This window comes from Magallana gigas, chromosome 4 (assembly GCF_963853765.1).
Source record: "Magallana gigas chromosome 4, xbMagGiga1.1, whole genome shotgun sequence".
NCBI lineage: Eukaryota > Metazoa > Mollusca > Bivalvia > Ostreida > Ostreidae > Magallana > Magallana gigas.
In genome coordinates, this window is record NC_088856.1 from 1,498,812 (window position 1) to 1,519,226 (window position 20,415).

At 36.9% G+C, this 20,415-nt stretch overlaps 4 protein-coding genes across 11 annotated transcripts in view; 2 read left to right on the forward strand and 2 right to left on the reverse strand.

Annotated features, from left to right (window-relative positions):
- LOC105323040 (cyclin-dependent kinase 17) overlaps positions 1-10,669 on the forward strand; it is a 32,852-nt gene extending 22,183 nt beyond the window's left edge. For all 7 annotated transcript variants that reach the window (XM_011421988.4, XM_066080841.1, XM_011421985.4 and 4 more), the window contains 13 exons: positions 1,802-1,918; positions 3,056-3,112; positions 3,637-3,751; positions 4,000-4,094; positions 4,528-4,590; positions 4,792-4,915; positions 5,603-5,663; positions 5,901-5,960; positions 6,159-6,362; positions 6,684-6,726; positions 7,218-7,308; positions 8,496-8,573; positions 9,023-10,669. In XM_011421988.4, the coding sequence (XP_011420290.2) occupies positions 1,802-1,918; positions 3,056-3,112; positions 3,637-3,751; positions 4,000-4,094; positions 4,528-4,590; positions 4,792-4,915; positions 5,603-5,663; positions 5,901-5,960; positions 6,159-6,362; positions 6,684-6,726; positions 7,218-7,308; positions 8,496-8,573; positions 9,023-9,054 (1,140 nt within the window). In that variant the 3' untranslated portion in view covers positions 9,055-10,669. The remainder of the gene's footprint in view (positions 1-1,801; positions 1,919-3,055; positions 3,113-3,636; positions 3,752-3,999; positions 4,095-4,527; positions 4,591-4,791; positions 4,916-5,602; positions 5,664-5,900; positions 5,961-6,158; positions 6,363-6,683; positions 6,727-7,217; positions 7,309-8,495; positions 8,574-9,022) is intronic.
- The window catches only part of LOC105323102 (UDP-xylose and UDP-N-acetylglucosamine transporter), a 69,420-nt gene that overhangs the window by 31,816 nt on the left and 17,189 nt on the right, over positions 1-20,415 (reverse strand). The gene's annotated exons all lie outside the window — the stretch shown is intronic.
- Positions 11,614-16,377, reverse strand: LOC105323039 (5' exonuclease Apollo). 2 transcript variants are annotated; one of them, XM_011421982.4, is made up of 2 exons: positions 16,265-16,377; positions 11,614-13,977 (listed from the first exon to the last, which is right to left on the reverse strand). In XM_011421982.4, exon 2 carries the CDS (start codon positions 13,908-13,910, stop codon positions 12,081-12,083), a length of 1,830 nt encoding a protein of 609 aa, XP_011420284.3. In that variant the 5' UTR covers positions 13,911-13,977; positions 16,265-16,377; the 3' UTR covers positions 11,614-12,080. The 2 variants fall into 2 exon arrangements, with proteins under 2 accessions (XP_011420284.3, XP_011420285.3); XM_011421983.4 differs by lacking the exon at positions 16,265-16,377 and adding an exon at positions 14,092-14,106.
- Positions 16,420-20,252, forward strand: LOC105323038 (small ribosomal subunit protein mS33). Its single transcript, XM_066080844.1, has 3 exons — positions 16,420-16,558; positions 18,533-18,744; positions 19,909-20,252. Exons 2-3 carry the CDS (start codon positions 18,539-18,541, stop codon positions 20,000-20,002), a joined length of 300 nt encoding a protein of 99 aa, XP_065936916.1. The 5' UTR covers positions 16,420-16,558; positions 18,533-18,538; the 3' UTR covers positions 20,003-20,252.

The window sequence follows — 20,415 nt, forward strand, 5'->3', positions numbered from 1 at the left end:
TTACCCTGAGCATAGAACGCGGTTCACAGTTTTGTGATCGCAATTCCAAGAGTTTCCCCAAAGTTGCACTTCCACAGGAAATTAAGGTGTGTCATTACACCTTGAAATATTTTCTCAAATCAGCGGAAAATAACTTGATTATGATAGAAAGCATGATGGATAAGAAGTATATATGTCAAATAGGCAAAAAAATGTGCAATTTTGGATAAAAAATTATATTTTCAAAAATTTCATTTAGTAAACATAAACATTTTTTTTTAAAGCCCAGGCGGATTCGAACTCATAATCTGCGGTTCACAAGCCTAATACTTCAACCACTGAGCTATGACGATATACATCTGAATAGATTGATACAAACAGTTTAACAAAACATTAAAATCGCCATCTCCTTATGAAGTGTCTTGGTGTAATGAAGTACCTTAATCGCTCCCATTTCATTTCTGCCCCTTTTGCTTTTGTTGGAAAAATTTAAAACGGTGAATTTAAAACAAATTTTTAAGTTAGTGTTTGTTAGAAAAAGTAGCCATCACACAACCGAGACTGGGCGAATTTAAGATGGGGCGAAAACATTTGCAAGGGTAGAAGGGTAAAAAAAAAATACAGGACGAAAAAATCCCTGCAAACAGTATATAAGGGGAATGGGATACTCGGCATATTGCATAGATTGTTACAAGGACATTAGTATCTTGTCTGTCTCTGTGAAATGTCTGATAATGCATGTAAACTCGAGTCAAGACTCTCAGCAAAACAAGACGAAAAATCTGGTGCTTTAATTAGAATGTTGTATATCTCGGCATTGAAAATAAATGAAGCCTCGACATTGTAATTAAACGAAGCATTTATAAAAACCGTATGGGTGTGTCCTCATAGCTTTGTTTTTTTTAAGCTCGCCCCAGCTGTATTGTCATCATCATGTACTATGAGCGTTGAGTCCCCCCTTTATCATTGAGTACCCCCTGTCTGGCGAGCACACCATTACCAGACACCACCAGATCCCCCCGCCCCACCCATCTCTTCACCACCAGATCCCCCCGCCCCACCCATCTCTTCACCACCGCTTCTGGAGCAGGGAACAGCACACCATTACCAGACACCACCATATCCCCCCGTCCCACCCATCTCTTCACCACCGCTTCTGGAGCAGGGAACATAACAGAGCCCTTGATTGACCCTGGAATCTAAATGTTTAGAATCTTCATTCAAGAATGTTTCAGATCCTGCCCAGGCATTTCAGACAGGCTCCATTTGTGAGGAGGAAGTGCTAGTGTAAACACTGGTCCATCTTCAGATACAGCTGATGTAAACACCCCCCCCCCCCCAACCATCTCCCTCCAGTTTATTACTGGTGGTAATAAAGTCTCCCCATGATAGGCTCTCTCTCCCTTGGAGAGAGAGAGAGACAGACAGAGAGAGAGACAGAGAGAGAGAGAGAAATCATTGTAAATACATATTTTTAAAAAAAAACATTAAAACCCGGACTCCAAGGTCAGAGTGTCCCTTCCTCTTTGTTTGTTTTATCTTGTCCCTGATACAAGAGAACATGTGACATTTGTTTTTTACCCCATTATTTCTGCAATATAAGCCAGCGTTATGTAACCGAGGCCTTGCAGCCTTATATCTGTCAGATTTGAGTTTCACATTTCTCCCAATAATCCACATAACTTGCTACCAGGAGCAAGGCATCAATGTAATAAACTTCTCCATTAATTCTGTACACTAAATAAATGCCTCTCATTGGTATGGATTGCATTCTTTGTGATGTTGGATTTTGTGCTTTACAAGAGGGTTTTTTTCTCTGTAGGAGGTCGCCAAGAGACTGTCTTTGCCGGCGGACATGAGACTTCCTGGTCACTTTCTGACTCGACAGAGTCTGAGTCCAGAGGGCATGCTCAGTAGACGCTCGAGGAGGAAATCTCTGGTGAGTCCAATTTTGCATCACCCCACCCCTTACCCCTTTTTAAAATTTAAATGAATTTGTGAACTTTTTGGCTAACATTACAAAAATTTTATGTTATTATATTAGATAAATATATTTTTGAATATACTATGTGGTTGAAAATCATCATGCCATTGGAATTTTTCAATTTTGCATAGAATTTAATTTTGTGAACATTAGTGGCTCACACTGTAAGGTCCTGTGTTTTCTTTATACCATTTCTTGAATAATGACATTCTTTCTGGTAAATAGTTATTTTGATTCACTGCGGTTGAACTTTACAATGCCATCATTATTAAATTCTGCATGGGATAATTTTCTGTTACAAACTTATACATAATGTCATGTTTTGTTTTTCTGTGATCGCTGCATTTTACAGTCATGGTTATAATTATTCATATCTTCCCCGTTACACACTATAATTGTAACTGTAATCGGAAGGCAGAGAAAGTTGAAGCTTTATTTTTAACAACCGAGAAGATCAGGATTTATTTCTCAAGTCAGGTGTCAGAGTCAAAAGTACAAAAATGAAAAGAGAGCATGAAAAAACCCGCCAACAATACTGCCAGACGTTCTGCTCAATTTCCTGAATGAATGGAGGCTCCCCATTACCAAAATGTATCATCTAAAATGAACCCCGAACAGACGATATCCGAGACTGAAGTCTGTAATAGACTTCTCACTGTAGTCACGTGGATACACTGGATAGTTGTCAGTGAACAGACAAATTCAATAAACAATATCACTTTATATAGTAAAGCCCATCTGTTGTTCAAGGGCCGTTGACATTGTATTTTGTTAATGTGAACTTTATTAGTTTCCAAAGACACATAAGCTCTACATCTGATTCAGCGAGGGATTATTTGGTACCTCCACACTGATTTTAAGCTAACTTTACGAATGGAGTGGGTGGTTAATTTTCAAAACAATTAAACATATATTATATTGAAATGGTTAGATTTGTTTTTATAATGTCGGTCATTTTTTTTGGTCACATTTATTGAACTCATTCTAGATTAAGTGCTCATTTTACCTCAATAATCCATCAGGGACATCCCATATACACATAGAATTTTCTATTGATTATATATGTGTTTATTGTTTATACTTTTATTTCAGTCTGAAATTGGTTTCGGGAAAATAGAATCGTACACCAAACTAGACAAACTGGGAGAGGTAAGTGTAAACAGGTGCTTGTTGTAACAGTGAACACTAACTCAGGTATATTACATATTGTGCAGAAATTTAGATCTATGACTTCCCCCCCCCCCCCCCCCCCCAACTGTTTGTTTGTAATTTGTAATAGCTTTCCTTGTTTCAAAGAACTGAGCTGACTGTTACAAGGTGTCTTTGTGGTTCAAGTGTTGGATCTGTGTTCTGTACAGTGTATTCAAATGGATACTCCTTCACAGGGGTACATTTTGGCACTGTGCAAATTTTTACTTATTTTGACTATTAATGTCAAAGACACAAAATTAGAATTATTGGCATAAGTCAGAATCATCAAGATGTTCATTTCTCTTACAAATAGCCAGAATTCACAACCCCCATCCCATCCACCCTCCAAATAACACAAAAGAAAAAAATTCACTCTATGATATCAGAGTTTAAAAAATTTTCTTGGTTTTCATGGTCTCTGTAGAACCTCTATAGTTTCTTGTTCGAACAATTGTGTGTTTACATCACTGTGTTAATTTCAGGGTACCTATGCCACTGTGTTCAAAGGAAAAAGTCGACTGACGGACAATTTGGTCGCGCTGAAAGAAATCCGCCTGGAGCATGAGGAGGGCGCTCCCTGTACAGCTATACGGGAAGGTAAGGGTACCAGCTATCTGCTGGGGACCAGTCTAGTCAGATACTCTCTGAGGACTTGATACCCTTAGATTAGCAAGTGGAATAAAAAAAAAAAGTCACGATTCATTTACTTATATAAAAACTTTAAACACATTTAGAGATCATGAACAAAAATTACAGACTGAGTCATATGAAATTTGAATTGCTTTACGACCCTTCTTTATATTATGAAGTGTTGGATAATGATTATGTGCTTGTTTTGTTTTCAGTTTCTTTACTCAGGGAGCTGAAACACGCCAACATCGTTACGCTTCACGACATCATCCACACCGACAAGTCTCTCACTCTAGTCTTTGAATATCTGGTAGGTCCGACCACTTATTGGACATAATCAATGGAATGAGTTTACTGTAGAAGCAGAAATATTCGTTGAGAATTAAATTTTGATATTTTTGTAGGCAGTATAAACCAACGAAATTGAATTCATGACTAAGTTAGCCCAAGTAATACAGAGTTGATAAGCTAAAAATTTCAGGGACTACAATAAGACAAAATTAAATTCCAACGAAATTGTATTTGGTTTAAAAACAATAAAATTTAAACGCAACAAAAACATATGCTCCTTCAGTAATCAATGGCATATTGAAAGGTTTAGTGAATTATTCAGTTATTTCTAAAGGCGGAAAACTTGAAAATGTGAGAAACAAAAACATGGTCCAATTTTCCTAGATAGTATATCATTAACATTTCTGTGAGGACACTTACCAGGAATTCATAATAAACTTTTACTTTATCAGGAAAAGGATCTCAAGCAGTATATGGACGACTGTGGCAACATCATGAGTATGTCCAATGTTAAGGTGAGCAAATATCTCTCTCTCTCGCTCTCTCTCTCTCTCTCTCTCTCTCTCTCTCTCTCTCTCTCTCTCTCTCTCTCAAGAATTTAAAAGATTATTTGATGAAAGGATTCCACTGTCATGGCTTCTGTACTAAATGACATGATTTCTGTGAATTGATAGCACTGCCAGATATTTTATGGTCCACCTGATTTCTATTTTTAGATATTCTTATTTCAACTTCTGCGGGGGCTATCGTACTGCCACAAGAAACAAGTTTTACATCGGGACCTCAAACCACAAAACTTACTCATCAATGAACGAGGCGAGCTCAAGCTCGCTGATTTTGGTAAGTATTTCATAGAAAGTGAGTAAATAGGACCCAAAATAAACTAAAAAGTAAATGATCATATAAATGTATTTTGAAATGGAAAGTTTTTTTGGTCAGCTATTGTAAATTTCAAAACTTTTGGAAAAGTGATTATATTTTAGATATGAAGTGCTTTCATCCACAATTATATTTCATGGTGTCCTATACCACCCATTAGATAACTTTAAAATCAGAAGAAATGAATGAAATGTTGATGCCTTTTCAAGATGTAATCCCGTTTTAGTTTGATCCATGTTGAAAATAGAATCATGTTCTCTCTATATGCTTTGTAGTGTAGAGGTTGGTGGTCAAAGTTCTCCAATTGTTCCTATCTGAGGTCTTTAACCTTGTTGTTATTTTTTTTGGTTCCATTTAAAAGCTGTTAGTTCTCAGCATTTGTGTTAAGCTATATTTCAAGTCATTATTAAATAGCAGGCCTGCAGACTTGAGCTGTTCTGACTAACATGATAATGTGTTGTAGTTGTGTTTTCATCAGTATTTCAAGTTTAACAACTTACTTTGTTTGTATTTACAGTATTCTTGTTTTCTCCATTTTGATATTCCTCAGTCTCTTGATTCAGTCTTAAAAAGAACCACTGTCCATGTATAATTGTATTCCCTGTTTATTGTTTGAGTGTGGACATCCTTTAACTTGATATTTTCCAGGATTAGCTAGGGCAAAATCTATACCAACCAAGACGTACTCCAACGAAGTTGTTACGTTATGGTAAGTCAGGCTTGTTCTGAGTTATCCTCAATGTTGTGTACATTACAGTAATTTGTGCATATACTTAGATTAAGAGAAATCTATAATGATAAAATTTTAAGTTATGTAATCTCTAACAGACTTCAGCAGCTATTTGACCTAGATTTCTTTATTATTGATTGACCTAGATTATTTTCTGTTATTATTTTGACCTACATTTCTTTGTTATTGTTTAACCTAGATTCCCCCTTCTTTCAGGTACAGGCCTCCTGATGTACTTCTTGGCTCCACGGAATATTCTACCCAGATTGACATGTGGTGGGTGGAACAGCTCTTCTATCATATTAGTTTCTTAAAGTCACCCAATTACCCAGACACAGTGTCACATGCCTTAAACACAAGTGTTATTTTATTGTAATACACTGTAGTTTCTCAAGATTATTTTATCAGAATTAAATAGTGTCAAATAAATTTCAGAGAAATAAATTGTGTAACAGCATGTTTTATATTTATCAGGGGTGTGGGCTGTATTTTCTACGAGATGGCCTGCGGTCGCCCCCTGTTCCCCGGCTCTACGGTCGAGGACGAGCTCTACTACATCTTCAAGATCTTGGGGACACCCACGGAGGAGAACTTTCCAGGAATCTCCAAAAATGAAGAGTTCCTGTCCTACAACTTTTCGCAGTATGAATCTGAAAACCTCATCAACGTCGCTCCAAGGTAGGGGCTTTTCTACCGTATAGTTCCCTCTCTTTTCTTTACATGTACTTCTTCTTTGATGAAGGTATTAAAAGCTGGTGTTCTTAAGGAGGCCATGTGGTCAACTTTTTACCCATCATATCTACCTTAAATTTTTATTTAGTGAACAACATACTTAGAAGTTTAACTTTAAAACTTGATCTGTGTACAGAGTGGTTCCTCACAAGGAGGAATGGCCACCACCTTCCCGGCCTCTTAAACTTTATATATTTTTCATAATTTATTTTTCTATTATCTGTGAATTTATTGCTGTTACCAATGTATGGACCCTTGTCTTCCTAGGTTAGATAGTGAAGGACTGAATCTACTGTCTAAACTGCTTCTGGTGAGTACAACTCTTGTCTCCTGGTCTTCTCTCCCTGACCCTGATTTCCCTGACCTTGTCCCCCTGACCCTGATTCCCCTGACCTTGTCCCCCCTGACCCCGATTCCCCTGACCTTGTCCCCCTGACCCTGATTCCCCTGACCTTGTCCCCCCTGACCCCGATTCCCCTGACCTTGTCCCCCTGACCCTGATTCCCCTGACCTTGTCCCCACTGACCCTGATTCCCCTGACCTTGTCTCCTTACCCTTTAGACCCATTTTCATTGATCAAACAACAAGAACACAAATTCATGAAATATACAATCACACTGGGGGCATTATAAGTGTTAATAACTGGGTGTTACACATACATTAATGTATTTTGATTCTCTGCCTCATTGATTTTGATCAACATATCATATTTGTTGCAAAATTAGCTATTCCCATTGTGTGTTGTGTACTTGCACAGTTTGTATTGCATACACACTGACATTGATGTGGTTCGTATTTTAGTATGAAGCCAAGAGGAGATCATCTGCTGCTGAAGGGATGAGACATGCCTTCTTCAACAGTTTCGGACCAAGCGTTCATCGACTGCCAGACAGTACGTAACTCTTACTGCTCTCATAATGAAAACACCGGTCATTAAGGGAAATGCTTTTCTACCGAGGTTTTTTTTTCTAAATGATAAACCCTATTTTGTAGTTGTTATTTGTCGGTATATCTTTGGACACTGTGACTGATAATACCAAGGCATTGAATGTGAACCTGTTTAGGATTCAGCTCCACTTGGATAGAAATCAGCTGTAATATTTCTGTAGAATAAAAATGGAAAATGCTAGTGTTTTTTAAAAAAAAAAACATTTGCAATTTCAAATATTTCATTTTTAAAAAGCCAAATTCCAGTATGTGAATGATGTGCCTACAATAAGTTTGTCCTTCACTGTAGGATAGATAGCGCAGCTCTTATCTACCATTATATCAGAATTACAGGCATATATTCTGGGTAATCGGTGATGATTTGTGAATTTTTGTGATAATGTGTGGGTAATTTTGTACAGTTGTTAGTGCACCATTGGGAGGTAAGCAGGTATGACCCTGAACTGGAGGATGATGAGGCTACATCAGTATTATCACCTCCTGTGATAACATGTATCAGTGCGCATACTAAATATCCAAGTGCACATGTGTGGATTGTGCTCTAAAATACAGTTGCTATCCTAAGTCCATGCATACTAAATGAGAGACAGGGAGAAAAAGAGAGAAACACACAGAGAGAGAAAGACAAAGAGGAAGAGAAAGTGACAGAGAGAGAGAGAGAATGCATTTACCTCCCTTTTTAACCTGGATTTCCAAAGGAAAAACTGGTTATTAAAATGGTTAAAAGAGCGAGCGAGCGAGTGGATGGGCAGGCGGCTGCTAAAGGGTATCCCTATTGTAGGGATACCTCTTGCTACAGTTTGATAGGAAGTTGTTGCTTTTCTGATAATTGTACATACATGTATATCAGAGATGTGCATACTTCCGGTATGTGGATTTGGATTTTTGATATTTTATGAAAATAATTACAAACTGTTGAACCTAGTTATTTTTGGGTCTAATATTGCAGATAGAGTACCCCTTTTCTCTGTTCAGGTAGTGTTTATCAATTCAGGGTTTACAAATGGATTAAGGATAACTGTTCACACAAAAGACTATCCGGCTTGCTGTCACATTGACAGCTTTTCTCTTGTTCTGAAAATGAAGAGTAATGACATACCTAATGTATAATCTATACTTTCTTTTTTTTAGCTGTCTCTATTTTTACTGTACCCGGTATTGTTTTACATAAAGATCCTGGAATGAGGTCGTCCTCCCTTGCTAATTCAGGTATGTGCTACCATGGAAACCTTCGCTGTCACAAATTGTAGTACATTATAATTGCTTGATAACTTCATATACAAATCAGCCTAAGGGTAGCCAGGTGTGTAAGGCTCTATCATTGAAATGGTCAAATATTGCTTGACTACTGTATAGAGGTTGATTTTGCTCTTTATTGTTATATACAAAATTTTGTCCCAAGTTGAATTTACTATAAAACAAATGTGGTTATTGAAAAGAAACTTGCAGTTTATTATTACCTGGGTTCTAAATTTGCCCATTGTTATGTAGGGCTAATGAGGCCAAAAAAATGAGGTCCAGAATTTTCATGTTTTCAATAATTAGTAAATATGCTTGACTTGAAATGAATATATGTTTGTTAAAATGTAGTTTGTCAGTGGAAAATAATAACTCTTGTTATATATGCCTAGTAAATGCTGCTTCTTTCTTTATTTCAGGGAAAATTCGTCGACAGAGTATGTTATTTTAATGTGGACTGAAAACTTGTGTGATAACAGTGGTGTTGTCATGGAGACAGTCATGTGATCACCATGTGATAAATTTGTAGCTATTCTTTGTTGTGACCTTGTGAATGTGATAAAGATCACCATAGCAACCAATGCCCCGTGGTCATGTGATGACATATTTACCCAGAAACACCCACACTATGGAATGAGTGGCACTTTTAGGGAGAGATCTGATTGGACAGAAGTACACACGTTTTACGCAGTCACTTTGACTGTTTTATCTAACAGACTGCCCGTCGAAGGAATCGAGATCTCCATGTAGAAACCAGCACAGCATATCACGGACACTACTTAGTCGTCAGGGCTAGCATTGCCCCCGTTGGAGGCCTCACACACTGTAGTTAGGTTCTATGGGCCCTTACTTCTGTTGCACCTCTTCTTGTATTGAACTGTCTTGTCACACCTCATGAAGTCGATAGCCATCTGACAAAGGACCATGCCTCATCAACCTCATCCTCGACCGGAATCAGGACACTCCTCACTCAGACCAAGCTAATTCGCCTGCCTGTTGTTTTGTTTCCAGGAATACTCTGTGATGAACTGTCCCCCGTGTTAGTTCACTCTAAGATCTCCAGAAATAAACCTGAGTAATTCAGGTACTACAACACGACAGTGGGATTATTAGATTTATTTGATAACCTCTGATATTAAAGGCTGAACTTGATACACATATACTGAATGGCTCAGTTCTGTGGATTATTTTAATGGACATCCTGACGATCTGAAAATGTAATTTTTAATTCAGTGAACCATTGAGAGATATCTTAACATGGGGGTCTAACATATTTTTATTTACAAGATATTATTTAGCTCTGTTTAAACACGTTACAACCTGTGTGACCCTCTGGTGTAATTTATGTCTTGAACCCGCAGTTCTCTAATGATATTGACTTCAAGATTCAGGGTAGAAACACGAGTGTTCATATCGAGAGTTTCTCTGAGTCAGTTCTTATACCGATATGTAACGATTTGTTCTCAGAAAATGAGATGAAAATGAACTGTCATATGAGTTATGCCCCCCCCCCTTTAATGTTTAGTATTGTACTTTGTAACTTGCTCTAAATGAGAAAAAAAAATATAAAGAAAAAGAGATAAAAAGAAGTAGAACCTAGAATTCTTTGGTTTCTGGTGAACTATGTACAGCCTGTTACCTGGAGCAGTTATTTGGTGTGGAAAATTGTGTCAAATAAGAAGGAAAAAAATATCTCAAAATGTATAAATGTTGACAATGTCTTTGATTAACGGACCGAAAATTTTGTTGAGTTATTTTCTTTTTTTTCCAATATGATAATTTATTTTCTGAAGCACAATGTATCTGCATGTCACATTTTTTTTATACAGATTGGATTGATTTGCCAATCATGACATTTCATGTTCATGTAAAATATGAAGATATCATCAGCTGATGTGAAATTTCATCATCAATTCATGTATTCATATTTTTTTTCTCTCTGGTGCCTAACGTTCATTTTGTCAGTGCCATTTTTGTATCAAAGGATATCAGGTTGATTTTGTAAGCATTTAGCTGTCATATATTTTACTAGGATATTAATATGCATTAAATTAACTCAACCTGAACTGCTGTGTTTGTTAGTGTCATTTGTTATTTGGAAAGGAAATCTACAACCAAGGCTTCGGAAAAAAAAGACTCAAAACATAACATGACATTTCAACATCCAGTTATTTCGTATTTGGTAAAATGCTGGAAGCTTCAAAACTATATTACTTTCATCTGTAATTGGGACTTTATTATAAATTACTGTAAACGTTTTATATTTGGCGGAATTTGTTTTTTAACAAATTGGTGTGGATTTGAATTGGCGTATTCACGAATGAGACTATTATTTATACATATATACATGGCATTTAGCGGTGTGCTTGATTTAGCAGAAGCCGCATTCTGCCAAAAGCACTGAATAGAATACCGTTACACAGCCAAATTTAGTACGTTTTCAGTACGATACTGTCCATTTCCTAGCAATCCAGCCTCAAACTTGCAACACCCCTGAAATTAGCGGTATACATAGTACACTAATACACTGAATGAAGTTGAGGTACATTATAGGTGCCCATCTTGTAATTGGGACTGTCCTGCAATTTATGTATTAATACTGTAGATTCCTTATTTTATGTGAGTACTTGATTCTATGATCCTGCTGTTTAGCATCAAGAATATAAAATCGCGAGCACAAATTTTTTTTTTTATTTCATATAGCTCAAAACTGTCTGAAAAAGATTTTATTAAAATCTGTAAGGACTGCTTCTCGCGATTATATGCAGATATCAATTCCTAACGTTTTATAAGGAATTTACAGTAAAATTTAATTGGATTGAGTGTTATTTCATAATTCCTGTAGCAGCTGTATTAAAGCTGATATGGTATATCAGTTTAAAATTTTGTAATTTGTTGACATTTTAAAATCAACTTCTATGCAGTCATTTTAGGGTAACGTGGATAAAGATGAAGACCCATATCTACAGAGTGAATGAACAGGAGAAATTATGTTGATACTATTACTGTAAAACAACTTTTATTCGTGAACGAGAAATTTTCGCAAAGGATATTATGGAAAAAAATTATTGTTACAACCAAAGGGAGATAACTTTACAGAATTTGAAAGTCATTTCACAATTAAAATTGGAACCGCTCTCCACTTCCTGCTTTTTGATATGTCTCACGGATGTATACAAACTAGGGAGTGAATGAAGAAGGCCATAAATACCACAATTGTTCAATGAATAGATATTTTTAATTATAAAAAAAATTTGACTTAACTTGGCGATAATACACATATGTAACATTTATACAATTTTTACTGAGCTTTTCTATTGAACACATTTGAATTAAAACTAGTATAAAAACATTTATAAAAAATAGATTCTGTATCTTAAAAATATTTTCATAACTTAATCTAAAACATAAATAAGACACTACATTGATGATCAGCAGACTACACACAAACTATTATGTAGGTACACATGTACTTGTTCACAATGGTTTCACATTTAACAATGGCCGACAAACAGAACTACACGAGGACCCTTGTTTCTTCCCTGATCTGTAATTTTCCTGAGGTGTGTTGGATGATAGAGGGATCACTCGGAGCAGACCCATCTTTCTCTCCATCCTGCAGGGCATTTCAGGATCTTGACAGGATCCTCCATTCCTGTCCATCGGATTACCCTCACTGTCCGCGTGGCTTGATTTCACAAAATCTGTGTCCAACACATACTGAATAAAATTTTTAATGGAGGGTCTTTTCTGACCATGAGAATTTTTATCAGCACCTTTATTTACACTATTAACACCAACATCTTTCTGCTGTAAGTTTGTTTTCTGCGTTCCCTGGTGATCTTCTTTGGCAGGACTTTCTCTTTTTTCTTCCACTCTTTCCATATACTGTGGAATTTCCTCATCTGAACTCTTTCCACAGTTATCTTTCTTGGAAAATTCCTTTTGTACATTTTCTCCAGTTCGGTTATCTATAGCTGCTAGTAGTTTATTTTTTGGTGAAGATTTTCCACCCACCTCTGATCCTGAATTTTCCCTGACATTTCCATGAAGCTGTTCTGTGGATTTTCCATCAATGTTCGAGTCTGATGCTAGTTGTTTGTCATTCAAGTATTTGGTCTTTTTTTTCTTTGGCTCTGAAAACTCTTCCATGGAATCATCGAAATGAACTCCTCTTTTGGAGTTTTGCAATGATCTTTTTCTTGCCAAGGTGAATGGCTTTTTGTTCAAAACTTTGGCAGGTTTCAAAGCAGTTCGATTTCCATACATCCATCTTTTAACACTCTCTGGAATCTCATTATTCCTTCCTTGCTTATTACAAAGGTAAGGCTCGAACACAGAGATATCAGCTCGATCGGATATACTGGATCCGAATGGCCCCCTAGTCTCCGCACACACAATGGGATATATGCAGCCTGGTTTGATGAATTTGACAAACTCAATGAGCTCATCAAATGAGCTGTGATCTGAATAAGGAACAATATAAACATTTTCCTGGTTACAGAATGGACTCATTTCTAATCCTGTGTACAGCGAGGTAGGCAGGAGAGCAATGGTAGGACATTCTTTGTTCCATCGCTCGATATTTTTATTGGAGATGGAGTAGAATGGGACGACTTCTATCCGGGCGTCTGTTTCCCCGGTGATGAATACATCTGGAAGATCCAGGAGCTCAGCCAGCTGGAAGAAGGACGGAGGAACCTTGATCCACTCATTCAGATCCACTGCTATTTTCACAAGCAAGTCTTCCTTCCCAAGGTTCCTCAGTCCAATCTTGATATGAAAGTCTTCATGGCTTTGAATGATTTCCATCATTTGCTTGAAACTTTCCTCTCGAGATGGAAATACGCATTTTGGAGAGTTGTACGTATTGTCTAGGTATAATGTATCTGCATGGAGAAGGTTTCCCATCAAAGGATCATCTTTCATTTCCGAGTCAAAACGAAAATCACCAGTGTACAAGATTTTACCAAAGTAGCCTTCAAAGAGGAACATGACACTGCCTGGGCAGTGGTGGGCATTTATCACAGTTACCGACATCTGCTCTATCTGGTCGGAGTCGACGTACAGAATATGGCTGCACCCCGTCTCTAACGGGCTAATCAGGGATGCATCAATGTCGTACCTCTCCACCAGTAATTTGCCAGTAACTTCGGAGCAGTAGATTTTGTGTTGCCATGAGGAGGATAGCCCCACAATGTGGTCGCCATGGAGATGCGTCAGAAAAAACAGCCTGGCGTTGGGACATTCCCGAGTCTTCCAGAAGTCCACGGCGATAGGCGTTCCCGGGATCACTTTCCCGTTCATTTTGTTTTCTGGACATTTATTCTTGTGAATTATCCATCATGATGGAACCCATCATCAATTGTCGGTGCTAAAAAGGAAGAAACGATAGGCTAATTATAAAAATTCAAATAGCAGAATCTGTGAGTACAATGAAGAAAGCAAATCAGTTGTAGGCATGTACAATGTATATGATATTACTCACCCTAATCCTAACTCTGAATCAGGGACTTTTATCTTTATCTGATTTTCACCCAGTTTAAGATCACTCCTTTACAACAGAATATTAAAAAACATGTTGGCCTAAGACACAGGCACCTGATGTTATAATTCTTTTCTTGTAATAAAAAGATCTCTCCCTACCATATAATACACAGCTAAATTTTTCATTATGTAAAAACAAGTGTCTGTACCAGTAAACTGAAAATAGCCAGAATCTCTAGCCTATATATAGTCTACTATTTTTCATTCACTAACTTTTCATCATATAGTTACATGTGTTTTACCTCCCATCTGCACCATATAGTTTTACTATTCCAAAATATAACCCTATAGAATTTATAACTACATGTAAGGCTTGTCATACAGGGCCACTGCCAATTTTAAACAAAAATTTTAGTTGCCAACTCTGGATAGGGTAGGGGGTTGGGTTACAGGTTGTAGTATTTGAAAGAGAGCAATGTTGTTTTGGATGGAGCCGGATGACAACTATTATCTAGTAGTTCCTGCTATGCTTGCCTCAGTGATCACACCGTTAAAAATGTATCCCCTTTTTTTGGATACCTTAAAGTATCTACTTATCCAAAACTCTATTAGATTTTGATTTAGAACAGTTATTTTAACATAGTCAATATAATTTTTAGTACCTAAATTAAAACATTGGCATATGAATTTATATCAATAAGTATTAAATGTGTTATTTGATTGGAAAAATTACCACAAGTAGGCTCAAACCAAACCAAAGACCCTTCAGTCTCTTTAAAAAAAAACAATGTTCTTCTCACTGAGCTAAAGGGTCGCCCAAGTTACTGTTTTTAATAATTTTTTGTTGATTTTCTTATTTCATTCCTGGCAGTGGAAAATAATTATAATCAATATGGCAAAAAATTCTAAGATAGTGTCTTCCATACTTTATCTCTTGAACCCGAGAGAATTCATAGCAATCACAGGAATGAATACTTTTCATACAGGGATTTATAATGAGAAAATCTTTTGATTTGGACATTTTCTGGACCCCTCACACAATTTTTCAATATTATCATCAATTTGCAATGTAAAATCCCTATAGACTTTTATTTTTGGCTTTTTAATGAAAACTGACAAGCTACAGGGGTATTTCAAAAAAGGAAAATGGGCTTTATTCCTTCTCGTGAATGAATTAGGTTGACCTATATGCAAAAAGTGGTGGAAACAGAAACTTACAACAGAGTATACTGCAGTAGTGCTATAGTCTGTCCCAGGTCACTTTTTGACGAATTTTAATGAGAAAACTCAAACCTGTCAAAGGAGTACCGGTACAACTGTTTAAGATTTCTTCAATGACACTTTATTTATCTTTACATGGAGTAATTAACATGAACGAAAATAATTTTGTTTTTTAGTTATTAACTAACACTTGTGGAGATTTTATGATAGGAAATGTTTACATCTTTATCGTTCCTTAATTCAGAATTTCTATTTTTGGTTTTGAATTGAAACTTGAAGTGGGGGAGGGGGGTCAAAACATTCTAGTAGTATTTACTATTTATGATCATCGAGCCATTATACACAAAGAAGTCTTAAAACCATTAATCATCCTATCACTCTGTTATCATCCAGTGGCGTCGGAAGCAAATTGAAAGTGGGAGGGGGAGGCTAGACTTATCATCAGAAATCTTGACAAAAATGAAATTCCTAATCCATGTGTGTGTGTGTGGGGGGGGGGGGGGGGTACTTCAATGTCACTTAATTTCCAGTTTTTCTTTTGAATTTTTACATACTCCCCAAGACAGTGGGGGGGGGGGGGGGGCTTCATGAGGCTTTATTATTTCATACGTTGATTTAAGAATGATGTTTGTTGCGAGAAAAAGTGGGGGAGGGGGATGACCCCTCCCTGATGCTACGTACCCGATAGTTATGTCTAACTTTGCAAAAATAAAGGGGGGAGGCTTACCCTGCCCTCCCCCCCCCCCCGGTTCCAACGCCTAAGTTATTTAAAATAAGCAGAGTTGTGGTAAACTAAGTTCGCTTCTTACTTACGAGGTTTCAGATTTAAATAACAAATCTGAATTGTAACGTTAGTCATCCGATTTTTAAAAAATATGCAGGTTTGTAGTATGAATGCGATTAAACCAGAGACATAAATAATTATGTCTCTGATTAAACAATGTTAAACTTACTCAGTCAGCACTGGTCAGGGTACCGAAATAACGCTGTAGCATTGGTATACAATTTTTTTTCTCGAAAGTTAAAAAAAAATACCAGCGAGAGAGAAAAGCTTTGTATATATCGGAAATAAAATGTAGAAGCTAAAACTAAAACCAATTCGGTCCAACCCTAGAAACTTCGTTGCATGTGCGTTTAATAACGTGTCCGATAGGCTTTGAAAATAAGGAACCAATTTGACACTGAGAATTTGGCTTCCTTCGTTCGCAATGTGACATTAATGATACGATTGCTGTAACAAAAACGAGGTAAGTACAAACCTGAAGTTCTGAAGTTCATTCAATCTGTAACGTTAGACTTAGTTTTTTTACGAACAAATTTTTCAGGTTTTGATTTGAGCAATTCAATTACAGTATAATACAAGGTGATCTACATGGTGATTGTAACGTTGAATAACAATGAATGCTACAAACTCCAAGTCACGTGTATTAATAATTATAGATTCCACATTTTTTACTTTAAGATTTTTAATTCAAAATCTGAATTTTATGTGTCAGAGTGTTGCAAATGAGACTAAGAAAAAAAACATTAAACAGTGTTAAAAACTGAAATCTATGGTGTTCCGATGGGGCCACTTCGACCTTCGCACTTTCGCTTTTAGGTCGAGGTGCGAGAGTGCGAAGTTGCGACGGCGAAAGTGCGACGGCAAAGGAGCGAAAGTGTGAAGATGCGACGGCGAAGCGCGAAGATGCGAAGGCGAAGAAGCGATACTACTATCGCACTCTCGCCTTCGACAATTTTAGCTGTACAAAAGGACATCTGAGGCAGACGATGAACTATTTAGAATTTATTTTCAACAGCCTCCGCAGATCCATAATTTTTTCTTGGGGGGGGGGGGGGGGTCGATGGATAATTAGATTTGCCGGGGTGGGGGGTGTGGCATATTTTGGAAAGTTTTAATTATATATAATTGATATAATTAAATTTTCCGGGGGGATGGGATCCGGACCCTCTCTCTCCCTTTACTGCATGTGTGAAGTTATTAATATTGAATTTTCCGAGGGGGGGGGGGGGGCTCTAGATCCATACATGAGCAAGGAGTGTCGCATAATGAAATTAGAATAATATTGTGTTTGATCCATGGTAAACAGACAGCTGGTAAGTGACAGGAGTCTGGAAGTGCATATGTATACATTATGGCGATGGCGGACATTACATTTTATGTGGAGTGTAATGATTAGGCATGACCAGCACTGGTAAACATATATGTCACATACACATTAAAATATTTATAAATATTCATTGTAAGCACAATGGCCTAGTGCATGCGTACCAATAATATCATAGATTAATCGGAAAACCTTGGCGAGTACGGTGCCTGCATCAAATTCTATGTAATCGACTGAGACTTTCTGAATGCTATAAAAAAAGGCGAAAGTGCGAAGTTGCGAAGGCGAGAGTGCGAAGTTGCGAAGGCGAAGGAGCGATAGTAGTATCGCTTCTACGCCTTCGCACTTTCGCCATCGCAACTTCGCGCTTCGCCGTCGCATCTTCGCTCCTTCGCCGTCGCATTCTCGCACTTTCGCCTTCGCAACTTCGCACTCTCGCATCTTCGACCTAAAGGCGAAAGTGCAAAGGTCGAAGTGGCCCCATCGGAACACCATAGAAATCGGATTATTCCCTACGTATCATACCAAAAATCCAGTTTTTAAATAAATATATTTATATTCAGTGTACATTTCCCCTTATGTCTGCATTGGAAATCGGCGACGTTCAATTTCCTATAACTTAAATTGCATGAGCACAAGTTTATAAAACATCATCACACGTTTTGGGTTGTTAGATGAAAAGTCCAAACTTACATAACCTATTTGATATGCGCTGAATTATGAAACATAATCATTAAATCATAAGTATTCGTTAATAAAAAAATAATTCTGGGCAATGTTTCTGGCACTATATTTTTAGTCGTGGAAGCTAACTAAATAACTTGTTAATATGGTTGTTCCAAGTATGTTTCATTTCCCTGACTAAGAGCATATAACGTCTTTAAAGCAACAATGCACAAACATTTTATACATATAAACATAAATATATTATGCACATTTTGCATAGTTTTGGATGTCGTCATACTAATATAACACACCAGGCCTAGCATGCACAGTGCTCGGCATTCAATTTGTCAGCAAATTTTTTAAGGTCTGGTGTGTTATAGAACCAACAGCATCCACAAATAAGCATTCAATGCTAGATGAACTTTGAATTTTCTCCCTCATCTTCAGGGCGAGATGTCCCGGTACGCTCGGAGGATGGCCCATCTGTCGGCCAGGATCTTCGGAGAGTACACCAGAGAGAAGACCTACACGGCGACCCGCATCATCAACGAGTTCAAGAGTATGCCCAAGTACAAAGATCCGGAAATCATAAACTACTACCCTAAACACCCAGAGGCCTCACTGTTACTGGTCAGACTCAGGGAGCATGGGCTGTTCAGGTATGAATTGTTACATTTCCGTTAAAAATGTTGCAACATAGAGATTTATTTTCAATCATGATTCGGGTAATTCCATGCAGAGATCGTACCTTGTTTCCAGGTGGGGGCCCTGGGATAACTCCAATTAAACCCCTCTGACAACCCCCCCCCCCCCTCCACCCTCCCTTTTCTAGATCCATGCATTCAGAGGATAGCTGCAGTTTTCCATGAAAATGTTGCAACATAAAATTATGATTGATATAGCATTGAATGATTTATTTTTGACGTCATCGTGTCAATAACTGCAGTTGAGCAGACAAATTGAATAACAACGTCAAAAATAAATCATTCAATACTTATATTTACATTCCCTACTGATGAAATCAATTACTGGTATTTACTAAGATAAATCAATACAAATTGCATATCACGGAGGGAGTAAATAAGTAACAGCAAGAACAGCTGTTTTATAAAAGCGGTTTAAACTGGTTATCATATAGACTGTTGAGTTGAGATCGATGAGCATGAAAATACATGTACATGTATAATCCATGGAAAATAACTCTTGAAATTTTGCTAATAACAATGAAATCAACTTTTTGTTGAATAATTGTAAAACATAGTGTTTTGACAATATTTATGAAATATATTTTTTAACCGACAACATAGAGATCGATATCACTGTTTGAGAACTACTTATTATATGTAATTTACTTGAAAAATTTATATGCAGTGATAAGTTGTTGCATTTAGAGGCATTTTTAAACATCACAGAATTAAAGATCACAGAATTTAATGGAAAAAAAACACAGTAGAATGTAAATATCATATTTTGTGTATCAGATAACAGATGCAAACATTTTTCAAGTTTGAAATCACAGCTGAAAACGGACAAATATGAGATGATAATACAATTATAACAAATTAAGACATTCCATTGGATGGAAAAACAATTTGTACATGTCATTACTTATTCTAACATTGATCTTATATTTTTTATATATAAAGAACAGTTTATCTTTTGACATTATATACCTCCCTCAAGTACTATATGGCTGTATTTGTGAGTATGACTCTGAATACTACAGTACTTCAGATAGAACAGGATTAAGGTACAAGTTGTCATCTTTATGAATGGTTTGACCGCCTAGATGATTAGAGGCTCCTGGTTTTTTTTATTCCCAGGGATTACCATGCAGATTTCAAGGAAGAATTTGCTGCCCAGCGAGCTGCTCGAGGCAAAGGTCGAAAGAAACCGGACTCAACGACAAAAGAATAACTGTGTAGCATAATCTGTATAGTAATCTATGGTCTGTGTTGAGAAGGGCTCTTTGTTATCTTGTGATAATTTGAAACTTGTTTCACATAGCCCTCTGCTTTTCCTTTTGAACGTTTTGACTATAAAATAAAATCTTACAAATACTGAAACAACATAAGGGGCTTCGTGTGATAATTAATAGCTTGTTTCATGTAGCCCTCTGCATATCCTTTTGAACGTTTTGATTGTAAAATAAAGGAGATCTATATAACTTAATGTGTTACCAATACTGGAGTTGTCATTCAAGCCTATGCCCTCAAGATAATTTTGGATCTATTTGTATCTAGAAAACATTTTACAAAGGGTATCAGTCTTTGAGATGGAATTTCTGACAAACGCAAAAGATAAGACTAGTTTCACTTATTTTTTATCAA